General features: G+C 39.0%; 1 protein-coding gene across 1 annotated transcript; it reads right to left on the bottom strand.

Moving 5' to 3' along the window:
• Positions 1 to 8,912: 8,912 nt before the first annotated feature.
• Positions 8,913 to 17,960, bottom strand: LOC134652764 (ubiquitin carboxyl-terminal hydrolase 30 homolog). The gene is made up of 9 exons (XM_063507926.1): positions 17,353 to 17,960; positions 14,928 to 15,100; positions 14,223 to 14,415; positions 13,714 to 13,883; positions 13,293 to 13,380; positions 12,903 to 13,015; positions 12,534 to 12,665; positions 10,545 to 10,717; positions 8,913 to 9,114 (listed from the first exon to the last, which is right to left on the bottom strand). The coding sequence occupies exons 1-9, from the start codon at positions 17,621 to 17,623 to the stop codon at positions 8,913 to 8,915; spliced, it is 1,515 nt and encodes a 504-aa protein (XP_063363996.1). The 5' UTR covers positions 17,624 to 17,960.
• Between the last annotated feature and the right edge of the window lie 1,994 nt (positions 17,961 to 19,954).

Genomic DNA, 19,954 nt, shown 5'->3' with positions numbered 1-19,954 from the left:
TAAATATTTTCTAGTAGTTAGTGACTTTTGCTTGTCACCTGACGAAATATTACTAAAAGTATCATACAAAGGTGCATAAGTATATGCAATCTAAATATCACGATAAGGAATCTATTCCTAAGACGTATAGAGCTATCTATAACTATGTGAGTATAGTCACCCAAAAATACACATCTGGAGTCAATAATTAAAACGAGGTAAATGCCTGCGCTAAGTACGATACAGGGTTATTATTATTAAATTCGTGGGACACCCAAAAATGTATTGTGGTAACTTATTTGGTTATATAATATTTTACAACATGTGCTACATGAGTAGTAACGCAATTTAAAATACATAATAGGTACAGCTTTGTTATGAACATACAGCGATGCTGATACCCGTATAGCTTGGGTACGGTGACAGTTGCCATCTCAATACAATTTTGCATTTTAAGGTTAATATCTGGGTGACCGAGCTTCGCTCGGATAACATAAAAAAACTCGAAAATGCGCGTTTTCCCAGAGATAAGACCTAGCTAGATCGATTTTTCGCCCCCAAAAACCCCCATATAGCAAATTTAATCGAAATCGTTAGAGCCGTTTCCGAGATCCCCGAAATATATATATATATATATAAATAAACAAGAATTGCTCGTTTAAAGGTATTAGATAGATAAATAGAAAGATCACAGCTGCCACAACCATACCCAATCTATGTGAAAAATATTATAGTCATGAAAAAGTTAAATATTAGGTAAGTGAAAGTTAACATCTAAAACGTGATAAGTTTCCATTTACACTAGACATGGCACTTCGAAATCTGCAAGTACAGACCTTAACCTATCTACCTCATCATCCTGCGGCAGTAGCACGGTCGCATTTTTATCGCTTGTCACCATGCCTGTCACGTTCTAACATGTAATATATAACATGACGGGCGATAAAAATGGAACCACGCTGCGGTGTATAGTTGAAATTATTTGAAAAGAACATAAGTTTATCGTATCTTCTCGGAGACGTTAGTATTTGTCATGCCACTGACTGCAATAGCATAACACGTTCGTGCATTTCCGTGATAATACGATGGTAAAGGATTATTCATTAGGTACATCTGTACAACAACTGACCCTAAACCACCTTGCGTAAAACTAGGATCTACGTCAGATAATTTTATCTATACCACCATCAGTCCTTCTCTTTCAAGTCTTTACGGGTGACAAGGATGTACAATACACTACAAATGTACAAGGGGACATTCAACTAGTATTTAGTAATTATACCTACTAGTGGAGTTTTCTACATACAATCTTTACATAATCTCTGAATCAAAATGTTTATTAGTCATTCGGTCAATAGCTTATTACGAAGATACAAAGTTTATCATTTAGTTTAGATAATGGACAGTTATTAAATATTACAACCAGGGGGCAAGTACACCAACTGTAGAAAAACAAGAAAGAATTAGAGCTGCCCCACATTAGCGTCTTTCGAGCGTTGGCGTCTAGTCAACTGTATGGGCCACCCCGCACTAGCGTCTCCCGAGGTCTCACTAACCCTTCTGTATTTCTAGTAGAGGTGCACTTGCGTTATGTAAAGTTAGGTTAAAAGTGTTAAAACTTGTCAAAAGCGTCGTGCGAGCCGATATGTTCCAAGTAAATGCAGTAGAAAATACAGTTAGTAGAAAACTATAGAATTAATTACATCGTAAATGCAAATACCAGCAGATAATCGAGACACAGTTATTCCATGAACAGTAACATCCTTCTAAATTAAAGAGTTGTGTTTGAAGTCACTAGAAAAGTCCTGTCTGATATATTTTGTATAACTGATCACTTTGTGTGAAGATTACCAGTCTATATCATTCACTTTTCTATTCCCTCTAGGCTCTATTTATAAGGACGAATCAGGTATCTTACATCTGGTAATACTGATTCGTTATCTACATTAAGGGCCTACTGCAGCCGCGTCTGGCGCTTCGTAAACCACGCCCGCTAGTTCTTCCCTCCCCGCTAACACGCACACATGGAAACGCTTCGCGCCGCACGTGAAGTTTGTGTGAACCTTTAGCACCATCTAACGTTACAGAAGTTAACTACCATTATACGCGGTCGCTGCGGTCGGCCAGAAACTTAAATTCGGAAAAAATTTAAACAGATGGCGTTGTTACTTGTTCATAATAGCAAACAATAAAATAATTAATTAATAAATCTGAATATTTATTGTTGTTTTGGAAGATGTTAACAGCATAGAAGCAGCAGCGTATATAGCATATAAGTTAAGAGTATTGATAATAAGAAAATAGCACAAGAACAGAAAAGAGATTATTTTTGATAAAATATGATGAAAACAGATTTACTTGATTACGCTCACCTGACTTTGCGGTCACTAAATGCAAATTTCAACCTTATTGTTATGGGGTTACAATATCCCTGGGGTTGCAGGCGTCCATAGTCGTTATTATTATAAATACTTTGGTTGAAATGCTTTTTAACCCTCGAATTTTTCATAGGTACAGTCACCTGCAATAATATGTTACTCTTCGACGGCCGCAAAAATATGTGACACGCTCGCTCTTATGGCTCTACAAATAAGATCTAACATGATCTACCGCAAAACGGCCTTCGGTGTGTAACATATTATTGCAGCTGACTGTACTCGTATTCATTGTTGTATAGGTAGGTATTAATATCTTTTATCCGATCGATTTGCATTTATTTGAAATAAATCACAGTGTTTAGTTTATGTTTTATTGAATAAGAGATTATTTAGGTATGTAATGAATACAGGGTGCCTTTTTGAAACACTCATTTTTAGGGTTCCGTAGCCAAATGGCAAAAAACGGAACCCTTATAGATTAGTCATGTCTGTCTGTCTGTCTGTCCGTCTGTCCGTCCGTATGTCACAGCCACTTTTTTCCGAAACTATAAGAACTATACTGTTCAAACTTGGTAAGTAGATGTATTCTGTGAACCGCATTAAGATTTTCACACAAAAATAGAAAAAAAAAATTTTTTTGGGGGTTCCCCTTACTTAGAACTGAAACTCAAAAATTTTTTTTTCATCAAACCCATACGTGTGGGGTATCTATGGATAGGTCTTCAAAAATGATATTGAGGTTTCTAACATCATTTTTTTCTAAACTGAATAGTTTGCGCGAGACACACTTCCGAAGTGGTAAAATGTGTGTCCCCCCCCCTGTAACTTCTAAAATAAGAGAATGATAAAACTAAAAAAAAATTTATGATGTACATTACCATGCAAACTTCCACCGAAAATTGGTTTGAACAAGATCTAGTAAGTAGTTTTTTTTAATACGTCATAAATCCCCTAAATACGGAACCCTTCATGGGCGAGTCCGACTCGCACTTGGCCGCTTTTTCTGGATAATTTTGAATTTCAATTGTCAGGGGTACATTATTTTTTAATACATTTTACAACGACAACAAACAAAAGTTCAAATTCGCCGTATTTTTATTACCCGGGTCGATCGCAACAAAATAGAAAATCATGTTTTTCAAATCTAAGCGTTATTGTAATTTATCTCAAATAACCAAAAAGTCAATCTGACTAGAACTTAAAAACGAACTGAATTATTTTAATATGTCGATTAGTCTTGGTGACCCAGGAGAATTTTTTTTTGTATCCCATATAAAGAGAGCGTATCCCAATCGCGTATCGGTTTTGGTTTGTACTTATAAGTGTGAAAAATATATTCTACCATATACGAAGGATGTGTGTTTTTTCATGTTTTATGTGTCTTTTTGTACAATAAAGTGTTTTACTGCTACTTAATATATCATATTAACGATTAACTAAAACGGTATTTACATCTAATTTAACTGGTAAATTATTAAAGTCCGCTAAAATTAATATATACTTATTCAAAAAAATATTTTTTAATATGTCCCAAAATCATGGCTCATTTTTTAAGTCTCCTGACTTACCAAACATATCGCAACGAAGGCAAGGGTACAACGCAGTTACTTTTTTAGTCGCCGACCATTTTATCCGGGGTACGAAAAGAGGTATTAGATTTATCCTGGGTCTAATATGTTATAAAAACATAGTTTTTTGAAAAATGTTCGTAGGTAGTACACAAAATTTACATTTTCTTTTAAATGTGATTTGGGTGATCGTTCTCCCTGGTGACTTTTCTGGTGACCCAAGAGACATCAATTTTATTATGACTCAGGAGACTTTTTTTCTATGCACTTTGATTTTTTTGATGCGCTAATTTTGTAATCTAAAATAACTTTAAACTGCTGATATACTTATATCACTTTGCTGATGAGTGGAAGTGGAATTGAAACTTAATTTATTGTTCTCTCCCTTGACATTTTGGCATACATTTGACATGCTGCAGTGCACTCCTAACGTTAATAAAGACATAATTTTTAGAAAAAGCTTTAGGAAAACTCACTCTTGAGCTTAAAACGATTAAGTCCTTATCATATTATGTTAGATTTTTAGTACAGACCCCAAATCAGTGAAAATGTCTCTTAGCCAACTAAATTTGTCTCTGGGAAAAGTACGATATCCCTAAAAATTGTACGTACATTTCGCATTTTTCTGAAGGAACGGAATTCATAAATTGGGTTATTATTATTTTTTCAGATTATTTGATTGCATTGACATATCACCAAGATAGATAGAACATTTAAGTTACCAGAAGAAAAGCATTTGTGTTCTTTTATACAGTGTGGAAAAAGTAGGTTCGATTCCCGGGCGCGACTAAGCGAATTTAAAAAAAACAACGTGTTGCATTCCGGGAGTGCCGACAGAAGTGAAAACTCAATGACTAGTCCAAAATGTCTGCAGCACTATGTATAATTGACCCATCCTCCTTTCTATTGAAAACTTTTGGTTCCGAAATTGCTGGTCAGTGAGCTTGTTTAAAATTCGTAATTCAAATTTATAGCGTTAATTTTTTAAAATTCGAATAGAAATTGTAAAGTTACCTTGCAGACCTCGCATCTAAATATATTTGGTCATGATATTTTGAGTTTTATTCACCAGTACTAGAGTTCACTTTTATTAGCGATTTCATCAAGATGTAGCTTTATTGAATTATATTTGAGTGATATAAAGTTATAATACTGTGAGATCCTCATATTTCAGCCCGTACAAGATTATAACCTTTTTCATGTAATGTCATTGAGTTTTTCTTTATTGATTTAAATGCCATCTAAATGATTGGCCATCTAAACCTTACGGTCACATGATCGCCTTACGCTGTCTCGAGTTTATCATTTTTTCCCCACCTCAAAAAGTGCCTAGCGCCGCTAAAGAAGTTTTCACTTCAAAAATCTTTGAATGCAGTTGTTTCTTTAAAAAACAATAATGTTTCATTTAAGTAAAATGAGCAAACTTAAGGTTTTAAGGCACTTTCCCTCCAGGGCCCATAATTTTTTTCCACCCGGTAGTAGACAACTATTTTTTTCGACTAAATGAAGTTTTATTAGATAAATCGTTGATCACATGGTTCGTTTCACACATCACATCAAATCGTTTGTCATCACAATCAAAATTTGTCAAAAGTAATGAAATTTATGCCAAAAAAACATAAATAAAACATATAAATTCAACACATTTTTTTAATAAAAATCTTTTTCGATGATATAAAAAGCGGCCAAGTGCGAGTCGGACTCGCCCATGAAGGGTTCCGTATTTAGGCGATTTATGACGTATAAAAAAAAAACTACTTACTAGATCTCGTTCAAACCAATTTTCGGTGGAAGTTTACATGGTAATGTACATCATATATTTTTTTTAGTTTTGTCATTCTCTTATTTTAGAAGTTACAGGGGGGGGGGGACACACATTTTACCACTTTGGAAGTGTCTCTCGCGCAAACTATTCAGTTTAGAAAAAAATGATATTAGAAACCTCAATATCATTTTTGAAGACCTATCCATAGATACCCCACACGTATGGGTTTGATGAAAAAAAAAATTTTTGAGTTTCAGTTCGAAGTATGGGGAACCCCAAAAATTTATTGTTTTTTTTTCTATTTTTGTGTGAGAATATATCTACTTACCAAGTTTCAACAGTATAGTTCTTATAGTTTCGGAGAAAAGTGGCTGTGACATACGGACGGACAGACAGACGGACAGACGGACAGACGGACAGACAGACAGACATGACGAATCTATAAGGGTTCCGTTTTTTGCCATTTGGCTACGGAACCCTAAAAAGAACATCGACAAATTATGTTCAAAGAATTAATATCAAAACAGATGTCATAATTAGGATTGGCTACTTTAAGAAAGGGACAGAGAGATTTAATCCTCTCGCTCTGCACGTTTTTCTCATTCCTCCTTGTCAAGCCAAAATAAACTATAAAATGATAGTAACACAGTACATTGTAATATTCACTTTTTCCACGGTATCATGTCATTGTAAATTACTTATGTGAAATTGTAGTGGCGTGCGACTTTCAAACCGGAGGTCACGGGTTCGAACCCCGCCGGCCCGTGCAAGTGAGTTTTTGTAAGTAGGGACCTTTTTTTAGTGGTACTTAAATATAATAACTTTTCGTATTATTGAAATAAAATATTTTATTCAAACAAACTTAATAATATAATAATTAAAACGAATAATATCAATTAGTTTTTAATATTTATTCATATATTTTAAATTATTTGAGCATGAAACATACTAGATTTATTTTTATCATTACAATAGAAAAAAAGCAAAAAATATATTCTTATAGATATTTTATTTTCAAACAAAAATAAAGCAAAAAGTTACGGTTAGATTCTGATGACTAAATACCAAACAGCTACCGATACATTTCAATGTCTGTCGAAATTTCCTAACCCGTTGTAACTGACAAAGAGTATAGATTTCGACGTAGCATGACGTAGCCTAGCAAACACGCACACATGCGTAACGTATAGGCCTGTAAGAAGGCACAATCATAGGTTTACCTCCGATTCCGTTACTACTCAATGGAGTTACGACTCAACGTTTATTGGATATTAAAATTTTACGTAATTCGGAGCGCTGCGCGAAGTGACATAGGTCTTACCTCTTTGAGGCACGACGGCCATCTAACATTACTGGCATAAAGGATGCATTTATGACTTTGACGCATGACAGAATGAGAAACCGAACTGCGTAAAATGGGCGTTTGCTGTTGAATTCATAAAATCAAAAATCGATAATAAATCCATCGGTAAAGGATAATAAGTTAATATTTAGTTCTTTGAAAGTTAAGACGAGATGAAAACCTTTGCTGTAAGGTGGGTTGTGCTGGATATGGATGTGTTTTCTAGTTGCACGAAGCTAAAACCGAAAAATGAACACGTAAGTTTGGATTTATTTTCTATCGAGAAAATTTTAAGCATTCGTGTTTCGACTACTACGAAATCTCTTATCATATAGTCAAGAAACATATATCCGAAAATCACTACTGTTTGTTTCCGGGGCTAGCCACTGCCACCTTTCTAAGATCCTGTTATTTTTCGATGCACGGCCTTAAAATGGACAATTACAGTCAACGACGAGACGATAAGCAAATATAAATGCTAATATTAATAGATTTACCTACCGCTGGGGGCTCCCGCTAAAACCGAAATTCGCAAACTGCGGGGATTTTTCTCTTTTACTCCAATGAAGGTGTAATTAGAGTGACAGAGAAAAATGTCCACAATTTGCGAACTTCTATTTTCGCGGTTATAGCCCAGGAACTAGACAAGATATCGCAGAATAATAAATAATTTAATTTAACAAGTAATTTGAGCTCTAAAAGCACACAAGCTTACAAGCAAACATTCAAACAAGCAACATAATTTCAAACTTACAACACATGGATCTTAGGACCCTAAAACGCTTCAGGCCAAATATAAGTACCTAGTATTTTCAGTAAAATATCACTGATATTATTGGTCTAAAATGTACATAAACCCAGCTAAACTAATAGAAATGCGTAATAATCGAAACAGAGCCATTTATTGTATGATGGCATAAACCCTTTTTTGACTTTGCATTTCTGTTAGTTCAGATGTGTGTCATGTCATCATGTGTGTGACAAAAACCAGAGTTAGTCATGCCATGTATGGCTATAGATCTAAGTCAAATCCAAATTAGTCATACTTCAAAATACATAGACTATAATATACTCAATACTTTGAGCTTAGGTACTGACCTAAGCTAAAATATAATTACTAAATTCACATTTTCACCCTGAGCACTGGCTCAGGGTGAAAATGTGAATTTAGTAATTATATTTTAAATTATGGCAATAAATGTAGCGTCGCATGCCTAAAGGGTCCTGACGCTCCATGTTCATAAGGACCCTTTAGGCATGGAACGTCACAAATAGACTAAACAGTTATTAATTATTATAGAATTGGTTGATTTGGGAATCAGAATCAAAAGTGCTAGATTTCTTAGCTAAATGGTATATTTACATTATTTATAAGATTTGTTCTTAAACTCGTTTTGACGACTGTAGAGACACAAAAGTCATTTCGACTTCACATTTTAAACAAAACAAAGGACATTTTATTTTAACAATTGTACTTTTAGTTTTGAGGGATTATGACAAACTTGAAAATCGTGTAATATTTTCTGCTTAGCTGTATCTTAATTTTTTTACGCTTTTCATATCCCATACAAATACCAAAATTGCAATAGGATTGTCTAACTCACTACCCGATCGAAATGTCTTTTTATTAGTTTGTCAGGGATACATTTTTTGGGGTTTTTTTTTAACATTTTTGATATTATGTTGTCGATGATGCTAACGCAATTATCAACGAAGTTTATTCTTAAGAGACACCGAGAACAAGGTTCCTTTTCATTGATAACGTCACATTAAATTCGCCTGTTGTCAAGGCTTAGACTGACTCAATACGGACCGAGCGGCCTACAATTTAAACGATCAGACAAATACCTAGGAAGCGCAAACAAGGAGCTCGCATCAAATCATATATGATGCGTATTCGCATCGAGCGAGGCGGGCTGCGCGTGCGCCTCGTGCGCCGGCGTGCTCGGCGCGTGTGTGTGCGTGTGCGTGGTGTGCGTGGTGTGCGTGGGCGCGCGCTCGTAGAACAACATGTAGGCCGCGCAGCGCAGCACCTCCGAGAGGGACACCTCGTGCACCAGGGTGTCGGAGGTGTACCACCATCTGGAAACAAAATGTACAAGTGTTCATTGGCCTTAGCGTCTAATGCAGACGATTTATGGCGTAAAACAATTGAATCCGAAGCCAGCAAGTAGCCTTCCAGCCGAGTCATATATAGTGCTTTTCTCAAAAATGGTGCAAGAAATAGAAACATTTTACAGAACTTACAGAAGCAACGTTCTAATTTTCCATTAATTTTCACAGAAAAAAATACAACCATTAAAAAAATTAGCTTGCCGCCTTTAAAAAAAAAAAGAAGTGTATTTTTCTGCTGAAAATACGCCAACCTATTTGAGACACCTAAATAGTCGCGGTACCAACATTAAGCCTGTAACAGACTATCGCACCGCACCGCGACCTTGGAGCGTCGCACCCATAAGTGAGAGCGAGAAAGAGATATCTGTTTCTCGCTCTCACTTATGGGTGCGACGCTCCAAGGTCGCGGTGCGGTGCGATAGTCTGTTATAGGCTTTATAATAATTAGTGCTGATCATCTGTTTGGCTGTTTAAGGGACCTATGCCTTCATTTGATATGGCCATTTGAAGTTTTAAAAAGTTTGGAACTCGTTAAATAATGGAATTTGTATGCGACATTGCAGTCCCGAAATCGAGACTGCAATGTTTTTAACTTTTTAATTTTTTGAATGACCATAAACTACGCACTTCGCGACCTATTTTTTAACCGGCAACGTCGACTTTGCCGTCCATTTTTGAGAAAAATATCCTATTACACCGCCTGGGACGAAATTAAGGAAACGCAGGGATGCCCAGCACCTGCATTACCCTCTCGGCTTCACTGTCTTATCCCGCAGGAAAGGCGAGCCAATACGTGTGGAGACAGGTCGGCTGCAGGAATCTGCCGCTTATTTCAGGTTGGACCCTACTCGCGCCTTACGGAAACTCCATTCCGGGTTTTATTTGGAGTATCCTTCTCCTAGATGGATCGCAAACCAATGCTAAGAGGACGACCATCTCCCCTGTAATGAAATACCTTCTTGCTTCGTTTGTGGACAGTCGCCTCGTACGACACCCTTATCCAGCTTATCCTATGTGAGGGTTGGCGCTATTCTAAAGCCGGCCACCACACGGCTAACAAGTGTTACTTTTATAAAAATACCCCACTTTAAAAGAGCCTAATAATAAGAGCTAAATAACGTTTCTGAATTGTCAGTTGTGTCAGGCGTGGCTCACTCCACGATTTCGTCGCGTCGCTACAAGTGCCTACAAGTACACGCGGCCCACACCAATTTTGGTGTCTAGCCATAGTAGTTGCCGCGCACCGCTACGGAATTGTCATATCTGTCGTAATAAACGCGTTTTGTTTGAAAGTGAATCTTCTGTATACCAAGGTACTATTATGTATTCTGCTTAAAAAAAACAAAAAAAAAAGTTTTAGTATTATAATTTATTCTGAGGTTGTGTGGAGACGTTACCTGCGGGCTTCGAACCCGTTCCCCCGGCGGTAGGTGGCGAAGTGCCCGGACCGGGGCCCGCCCACGTGCACCACCACGGCCGCCAGCCGGTACAGCGCGCGGGAAGACCCCTCGCTTTGCTCGGCGTCCGCCGCGCGCAGCCGCCCGCCGCTCATCAGCGAGACTAGCTCCGTCTGGGATATCAAACAATAGGCTACATGACTAATTTTTAGGGTTCCGTACCCAAAGGGTAAAAATGGGACCCTATTACTAAGACTCCGCTGTCCGTCCGTCCGTCCGTCCGTCTGTCACCAGGCTGTATCTCACGAACCGTGATAGCTAGACAGTTGAAATTTTCACAGATGATGTATTTCTGTTGCCGCTATAACAACAAATACTAAAAACAGAATAAAATAAAGATTTAAGTGGGGCTCCCATACAACAAACGTGATTTTTGACCGAAGTTAAGCAACGTCGGGCGGGGTCAGTACTTGGATGGGTGACCGTTTTTTTGCTTATTTTGCTCTATTTTTTGTTGATGGTGCGGAACCCTCCGTGCGCGAGTCCGACTCGCACTTGGCCGGTTTTATTTTTTATGGTATCAATCGATCGGGTTCTTTTAGGATCAAATGTCTATATGGGACCCATTGCATTAAAGTAACACAAAAGTCAGAAATTGTAATCAAAGTCCGACAGTCGCACTTCACTCGCGAAACGTCCTATACAAAACGGCTAGAGGCCGTGACGTCATCGCCCATCTTGTAGTAAGCCCCGTCTCCATATCGCGCGGCAAGCTGTCGAACAAGAAAATTGCGTTTTTGTCGGTGAAATATTGCGTTTATGTATATAGTTGCTATACAATATTTTTTTGGATGAAATGTAAGGAATCGAATGGTACCCTTACTTTTATCGTTTTTGGAAGTTAAAAAAAACTTAAATTTTGAAACTTTCAGGTCCTGTAATTTTGTAATTTTTCAATATTTTATTTTAATATACACATTATTGTGATAAATTGCTCGTTTGCTATTTATTTTACTAGATTTTGTTATAAAATTCAACATGTGTAATCATCCCTATTGTTATAGAAATAGAAATCATGTACTCATAGCAATGCGAATTGTACAGTCAGCAGCAGCAATTGCTAAGCGGGCGAGGTGTTCAAAATGAACTTGACACGACTTTATTGTTAAGAGAATAAGAGCGCGTCAAGGTTATTTTGAACACCTTGTCGGCTTAGCGACTTCTGCTACTGACTGTACATCGATGGACCTTATTACAAAAGGCATAAGGTTCACAGTGTGGGCGATGGTACGCCGGTACTTAATCGGGGAAACGTTATGTCGTATAAAATAAAATGAGAGAATTAAGGCCAGAGCACACCGGTTGCGTTCTTGTAGACGACCACGTGCGCGTGCGCTATAATGTTGAAGCCGTGCACGCACATGTCACACAATCAGAGCTTGTTTTCTGTCTGTCTGTCTGTCCGTGTATGTCACAGCCACTTTTCTCCGAAACTATAAGAACTATACTGTTGAAACTTGGTAAGTAGATGTATTCTGTGAACCGCATTAAGATTTTCACACATTTTTTTTCGATGTGGCGCGCGCACAGCTCTTGTGAGCAAGGACCCCGCTAAGGATACGGGCGAGCCTTGCTCATATGCATATCTGTCGCCAGTTTTCCCTCAGTCGCCTCATACGACACCCACGGGACGAGATGGCAATCGGGATTAGAACCTAGCAGTGGGGCCTGTGGGACACACAACAGTGCTAATATAGTATTTTTCGATACAAGTGCGAAAAAGAGGAAATTCGAAACGAATGGCGATAAATCGACACGAGTTGCGAATTACCTATTCGCACGTGTATCGAACAACGTTTTACAGTACATATGGCACTTTAAAGTTTCGAGATACGCACGAAAAGTGCTATTTTACGCACTAGTGCCCCATATGTACCTACTGTGAGTTAAAAATCTTTAAATCTCGTGCTAAAGCTACGCTTGATATACCTTGGGCGGCGGGGCCTGCGTGTAGGGCGCCATGGCCACGGTCTCGGGGAACGCCACCAGCTCCGTGCGCTTGCACAGCGCGCCGCCCGCCCACTCCACCCGCCCGATGTGCAGGCACAGGCAGGCTGGTAACTGAGGGAAACAAACAAGCGAAACGTTGTTGAAAAACTTCGATTTTTCGTTGAAAAAAAAAAATCCTATTTCAAAGTTCGGTCTGAAAGTGTTACTCGCGTCATGAGTGTAATTGTATCGTGACACACCAATTAATAAAATCGGCTCCCCCAACTCACACACATAAAAAATTAAAAAGCTCTGATCAAATCACAGACAAAAAAAGAAAATTTAAAATAAAGGCTTTGTAGTTAGTACCTTTCCAAAGTTGACGGTACGGATGTGTTGCGTGTTGAGCGGCGTGTCGGGCGAGCATTTGTTACAGCGGACACCTTTTACCATCTCCGGAGCCGTAAACGCACGGAGCAGCCCTGGAGAAACGACATTAATTTATAGAGAAAGTTAAAGTGGATTTGTAGAGTCATATGTAGAGCGAGATATGTTAACTGAATCAAACTACTGAATACCACTGAATTTGAGTCATACAACAGTACATATACATAGGCATGGCATCAAGCACGACTCCCAAGAGGTATATCACGAGCCGTTAAGCAAGTGCAAGACTTAAGACGAATGGTGATCTAGTTTAGAAAGTATTATCATGAATTAATCCGATCATATTGTTACATTAAATCCATACCAACATACCAGCGAGACTATAGGTGCCTGTGTTACCAATGGCGGCGTTTGCCATTGATAGTGAGATGCTGTCAAATTTGTCGTACCGGATCGGACTCTGAAAAACAACAATATTCGTCTCATAGTTATTTCCCAAGTTCTACTGTGTCCTATCGTAATAGTGAATGTTTTTAGTGGCTTAACCATTATTTCGGAGTCAAAGGCAATATAATATATGTTTACAGACCCCAAATAATATTTGCTTTGAAAGAAAAGTTTTCAAATGAGGCCAAAAATGTTACTGTACTTATACGCTTCATGTATATTTCTGTGTCTTCTCCTCGATAAATAAATAAAAGTTAATACCTGCCTCGCAAATGACGTAATAAACCTACAACGAAAATTATTGATGCGATTGTGAGGTGTTTATGCGGGAAGGATAACGGCGAACCTTGGTGCCGCACACGGTGCACTGCAGACGGGAGGCGAGCGTGCCGCGGAAGGGCGGCGCGGGCGCAGGCCTCGCCGGGGCCGCGGGCACCCAGCGCCGCCCCACGGAGCTCAGGTGGCAGAACGAGCGGGACACGCCCTTGGCCAGCCGCCGCGGCGGGGGCGCCTCCTCTAAAAAAATATTTCAATTAGCCTGTCACATGAAAGCATTTCAAGATATAGACGGTCAACCAGATCTTGTCAGTAAAAAAGGCGCGTAATTCAAATTTTCTATAGGACGATATCCCTTCGCGCCTACGTTTTTCAAATCTGCCGCCTTTTTCTACTGACAAGATCCGGTTGACCAAGTATAATTAACAATCGGCCCAAACATAGCCGTGTTTACACTCGGTACACCATTTCATTACAAATTTCCATTAAATATTCTAATTATAACTTCCGAGTTCCACCACAAGTGCAAACGCAGGGGAAGCCAGTGCGGACCGGTAGGAACACTAGGGACATGATCACCTGGCTCCGGGTCCGCTAGAGCAGGCTCGTCGCCGGCTGCAGACTGAGGCCTCGTGGACACGGTGCCGGGGGTCGGGGGCGTGGAGTCCGCGCGGGCGCCCCCCGGGCCGGCGGCGGGCGGGGACGCGGGGGACGCGAGGGCCGACCAGGCGCGCCCGCCGCCGAGGCCGAGAGCGTCGGAGAGGCAGCCCGGCTGTGAAAAAATGAAGAATTAAGCCAATCAAGAAGATCCATTCCTCAATGTTTCCTCAAGTATGTTTTCGTAATTTGACAAAAATAGCCTTCTTGGTGACGAAAAAAATTGTGATAGTAATAAGTATAACTATTGACAGGTCACATGCCCAATAAAATTATTCTGTTTTTGTACCAATCTTGCACTAAAATGACAGATTGTTGTACAAATTGCAACAATCCAACTATCCTATATATAGTAGTTAAGTAGTAGTGTTTTTTTTATAATTTTAGGATAGTTTTTGCTCGTTATTGTTTATTGTTCTTGCTGTGCTCACTTATTTTGGGTGGCATTTTTATACAAAGCCTACCACTTTTATTGTAATCATGTATTGAATGTCGTCTGTATAGTGTGCCTTATAAATAAAATAAAAATAAAATAAAATATCCTTTTAGTATCTGAGATATCTCATTTTCATATGAAAACAATTTTGTATTTACGTAAAATACACATCAGAGTAATCCTTCTTTTACCTTCTTCGACATGGCAATGGTCTCCTCCTCGATGCAGGAGAGCAGCACATGCAGCAGCTCATGTGCGTCCTGTTGGTCGGCCGGCACCACCCAGCCTGCTGCCCTCAGGGCTTGCAGCACGCCCAGGGGACATACCGGTGTGCCGCGGGCCGCCTCGTGAGTCCCATTCACAACTGTGTAAAATTATACACTGCAGAAACTATGAGTATAGAGCTTTGTAGCCCTCGTTTGTAAGCAGCAGTTTAGCTTAACACAAGAAATATTGATTACATTTGCATTTTATTAAAGATCTTGTACACCTTAAGCCCCGTCTCCATATTGCGCGGCAAGCTATCGAACATTGGCTCGCGAGGCAGCCGCGCGCAATCGATACCGGGCTGGCTCGCGAGCCAACTCGATCATTCGCTCGCTCGAACGCGGCTCGCGACGAACCATTCATTGTCGGTGTTTCGGCGCGCGGCAAAGGAATGTTCGCGCGCAGTTGGGACGGATGTGTACATATTTCAGTTGGCTCGCGAGCGCGGCAGCAGACATGGATAATAACGAGAAAAAGCGGCCAAGTGCGAAACTCAAAAATTTTTTTTTCATCAAACCCATACGTGTGGGGTATCTATGGATAGGTCTTCAAAAATGATATTGAGGTTTCTAATATCATTTTTTTCTAAACTGAATAGTTTGCGCGAGAGACACTTCCAAAGTGGTTAAATGTGTGTCCCCCCCCCGTGTAACTTCTAAAATAAGAGAATGATAAAACTAAAAAAAATATATGATGTACATTACCATGTAAACTTCCACCGAAAATTGGTTTGAACGAGATCTAGTAAGTAGTTTTTTTTTTATACGTCTTAAATCGCCTAAATACGGAACCCTTCATGGGCGAGTCCGACTCGCACTTAGCCGCTTTTTTTTTCTATTTTTGTGTGAAAATCTTAATGCGGTTTACAGAATACATCTACTTACCAAGTTTCAACAGTATAGTTCTTATATTTTCGGAGAAAAGTGGCTGCGACATACGGACGGACAGACAGACAGACAGACATGACGAATCTATAAGGGTTCCGTTTTTTGCCATTTGGCTACGGAACCCTAAAAAGTGTCGTACTTTAATTAAATTGTACGGAACTAAACAGTTTCTATGGAATAGTAAATGTAGTGATTATCGCAACAGATCATTAAGAAGTGATGCATGAAATTAATGCTTTTAAAAGTTCGTAATCTTCTGATGTCATTCTTGTGAAATTTTGTAATGTAACATCAACTTCATATCTCATGTCTTCCATAAGTCTCACACCACCATGTAGTATTCTATTCATAAACATATCTTTCATCCACCATCGAACTTTCCGTTTAGGTTTCTTGTGAATAATATGATAAATAATTATAAAAGCGGCAGCTGCACGACGACGTACGTCCATGGTTCCCGAGTACAAACTGGTCGATCGTCGGATTAGTCGGATCGCCTGCCGCGCGAGGCCGCCGCGCTATAGTTCAAGATGGCGCCAAACTTGGCTCGCGAGCCAAAATACAGGTTTGCCGCGGTCGAGCATTGCTCGCGCGGCCGCCGCGCAATATCGAGACGCGACTTTACAATTTAACCTGTGGTCTTTATCAGGCATTCACCGTGACAGTATCATGCTTGTGAGATAGAAAACAGACAAACAAAATAAATGCTAGAATTTGAATTTATATAGTGTTAGATTCCTATAAAAAGTTACTGACTACTAGCTGAGTAGAAGGGGTAACTTTTTGATATTTAACAAATTGTCACATATCAGTGAAAAAATAAGGATCAAAGTCAAATGGCGTCCTAACAGTTTTCATCTTCTGTCGAAAGATGGCAGTAAATTTACTACCTACGTAATTTACTTTGACAATCCAGCTCTATTTCAAATTCTATTTGATACATTAGTATCAATCATTAGATCACATTAGTCTAATACAAATAGATTTTTGGACATCCTAATGGTGTTGATCCTAAAAAGGGAGCTGGTAGCTTAAACCATCAACAACCATATCCCCATTTATGAACAGCTGATTTGCTGATACTCAAATTCCCTAAATAAACTGAACACAACCAGTTAATAAAGGTATAATTTTTTATTTTACTATAAACTATAGATGGTCAAACCAATTTGTCAGTAAATAGGAACAAAAAACTATACTCATCCTTTTCTTTTGGGTGCTAGTACTAGTGTAAGACAAAGATAGTATGACTCTCTCTGTCTATGTTTGAAATAAGACAGTCCTTTGACACACTATATACAGCTAGGTACTTCATATAATTTTATTCATAAGCATTTACCATAATGACCAAAACAATGCTTAGTGCAAAATTATTCAACCTAAGCAGGTTAAATCCTCGCCTTGAGATAATGAAAGTGATAACAAATGTTGCATGTTAGCAATCAATGACACAAGTACAAACCTTCGATGACGGTGTAGAGAGTGGTAATCATGCTGTTGTGGCTGTCGGCCTTCGCGTACTTCTTCAGCCAGTCGATGAACAACGGACAGGCCGCCAGCGCCTGCAGCAGCGTGTTCAAGAAGCACGTCCGGCCCAGGTTCTGGAGCCCCGCTATCTGCCCGCGCCGCTTCCGCATCTTCGGAGCACCCCCTGGACCCCACAGCACGAACGCACCCACCACCACCGCGGCGGTCAGCCCCGCGGCCACCAAAATCCTGTCCCCGCTATCCATTGTCTCGTTATTCGGATAGCAGGCGGACACAATCACATGCTAATTTTAAATACACATTCGAGTTGCATTAATTACTGTGGAACTCTTTTTCGTCTTCTTGATTTTTGAAAACAATGTCGTCGAAGATCGCCTTTTCAATATTTTTTCTTTCATAATTTTTTGACGTTTGGCGTGCAGTGTTGCTCGCTCAGAAAAATACGAAATAGGTTTTTATAAAATTTAGGTAAACAAGAATTTAGTGTCACCAATAATGATAAACAATGTATCCTAATCCTACAAGAAAGAGGGCACCCCCAAAGCACCACATCAGTATAATGTCTCCGACTCCACATTTCAGCTTGATCATAGGTATGGCCCAGGACATATTGCTTGATAGACAGATTGCAACTTTTCTGATTTTTGATAACAATTTAACGATAAGTAATCCTTTTTCAGTAATATTGATAGAAGCAATATACAAGGCCACACACTAAAGTGGTGATTAATACGGTTACAATCAGGCACCTGTCATAAATATTAAAGGTGGACATGTTTAGATTAAAGCAGGTTTATCCACTGCTCGAGGATAGATATTAATTTAGAACTTAGAAATCAACATCACAGAGATATCCTTTTACACTCTCTACAATAATTTCGTTTTATTTTGACGTATAATGTCAGATAGATTTTAACAATAATCTTTTTAATCATGTTTTAATCCAAAAAGCGGCCAAGTGCGAGTCGGACTCGCCTATGAAGGGTTCCGTATTTAGGCGATTTATGACGTATAAAAAAAAACTACTTACTAGATCTCGTTCAAACCAATTTTCGGTGGAAGTTTACATGGTAATGTACATCATATATTTTTTTTAGTTTTATCATTCTCTTATTTTAGAAGTTACAGGGGGGGGGGACACACATTTTACCACTTTGGAAGTGTCTCTCGCGCAAACTATTCAGTTTAGAAAAAAATTATATTAGAAACCTCAATATCATTTTTGAAGACCTATCCATAGATACCCCACACGTATGGGTTTGATGAAAAAAAAATTTTTGAGTTTCAGTTCGAAGTATGGGGAACCCCAAAAATTTATTGTTTTTTTTCTATTTTTGTGTAAAAATCTTAATGCGGTTCACAGAATACATCTACTTACCAAGTTTCAACAGTATAGTTCTTATAGTTTCGGAGAAAAGTGGCTGTGACATACGGACGGACAGACAGACGGACAGACGGACAGACAGACAGACATGACGAATCTATAAGGGTTCCGTTTTTTGCCATTTGGCTACGGAACCCTAAAAACTAAAGTTGCGAATAGAAAAAAAATATTCGTAGAATCTAAGTATTTTATTTTTAATTATTCCGAAATTGTAGCTTCTGAACGTCAGTTTAAAAACAAAGTGATTTGCTCTATTATCACTATAAATCAGGGGTGCCAACTTAGGGGTTTTACCACTAAATTTAGGGAAAAAAAAGCAGCTAGAGTCAGACCAACAATAGTCTGCAGCGGATTTGATAGCCCACGCAGTGCAAGTGTTATTTTAAACATCAAACTTCTATGAAATTATGACGTATAAATGACACTTGCACTGCGTGGGCTATCAAATCCGCTGCAGACTTTTTTTGGTCCGACTATAGTGGTTTTTTTAGGGGCTAAATATTTTTAGTGTTTTTTTTTAGGGATTTTTCTAAAAGTGTTCACGATGTGAGAAGCTACATACTATACTGGAAACGAAACGTTCTCGATGTCATAGTGTATCCCACTCTGTGTTGCTTGAACTCGCAAGTGCGACTTCGAAGGAAATACACGGCTGAACGTTCTGATTTACGCTACACAGTGAATTGTAATGTAACGTTATTGTATGATCTTTCGTCGCTTTAAAGGTGGTTCAGGTTCAGACCATCGTTTTGGTCAGGCCCCCTTGTGGGGTCGGGCAGTGTTAGGTCGGCCACATACATACGGAATGTTTACTCGATTTTCTTACGAAATGACCATGATGATGATGATGATGATGATGATGTTTGAATGGAACTTCGCTACACATATTCATACAGCTGTCTGGTTCGCTTTGCACATGCCATTTCATACGGAAGACGAATAGAAAGTCCGTATGTTCCGGCCTAATAATAAAAAGCAAGTACGGTACTGCGGATCAGGGAGATTCAAGGAGAGTCAAGGCAGGGTATACGTGCGGTAGTCTGTTACGGCTATAAGCTTGATAGAGTCGGACCAAAAAAAGTCTGCAGCGGATTTGATAGCCCACGCAGTGCAAGTGTCATTTATACGTCATAATTTCATAGAAGTTTGATGTTTAAAATAACACTTGCACTGCGTGGGCTATCAAATCCGC

The sequence above is a fragment of the Cydia amplana genome, chromosome 12, assembly GCF_948474715.1.
Source record: "Cydia amplana chromosome 12, ilCydAmpl1.1, whole genome shotgun sequence".
NCBI classification, from domain to species: Eukaryota; Metazoa; Arthropoda; class Insecta; order Lepidoptera; family Tortricidae; genus Cydia; species Cydia amplana.
This window is presented reverse-complemented; position numbering and strand designations above follow the sequence as displayed.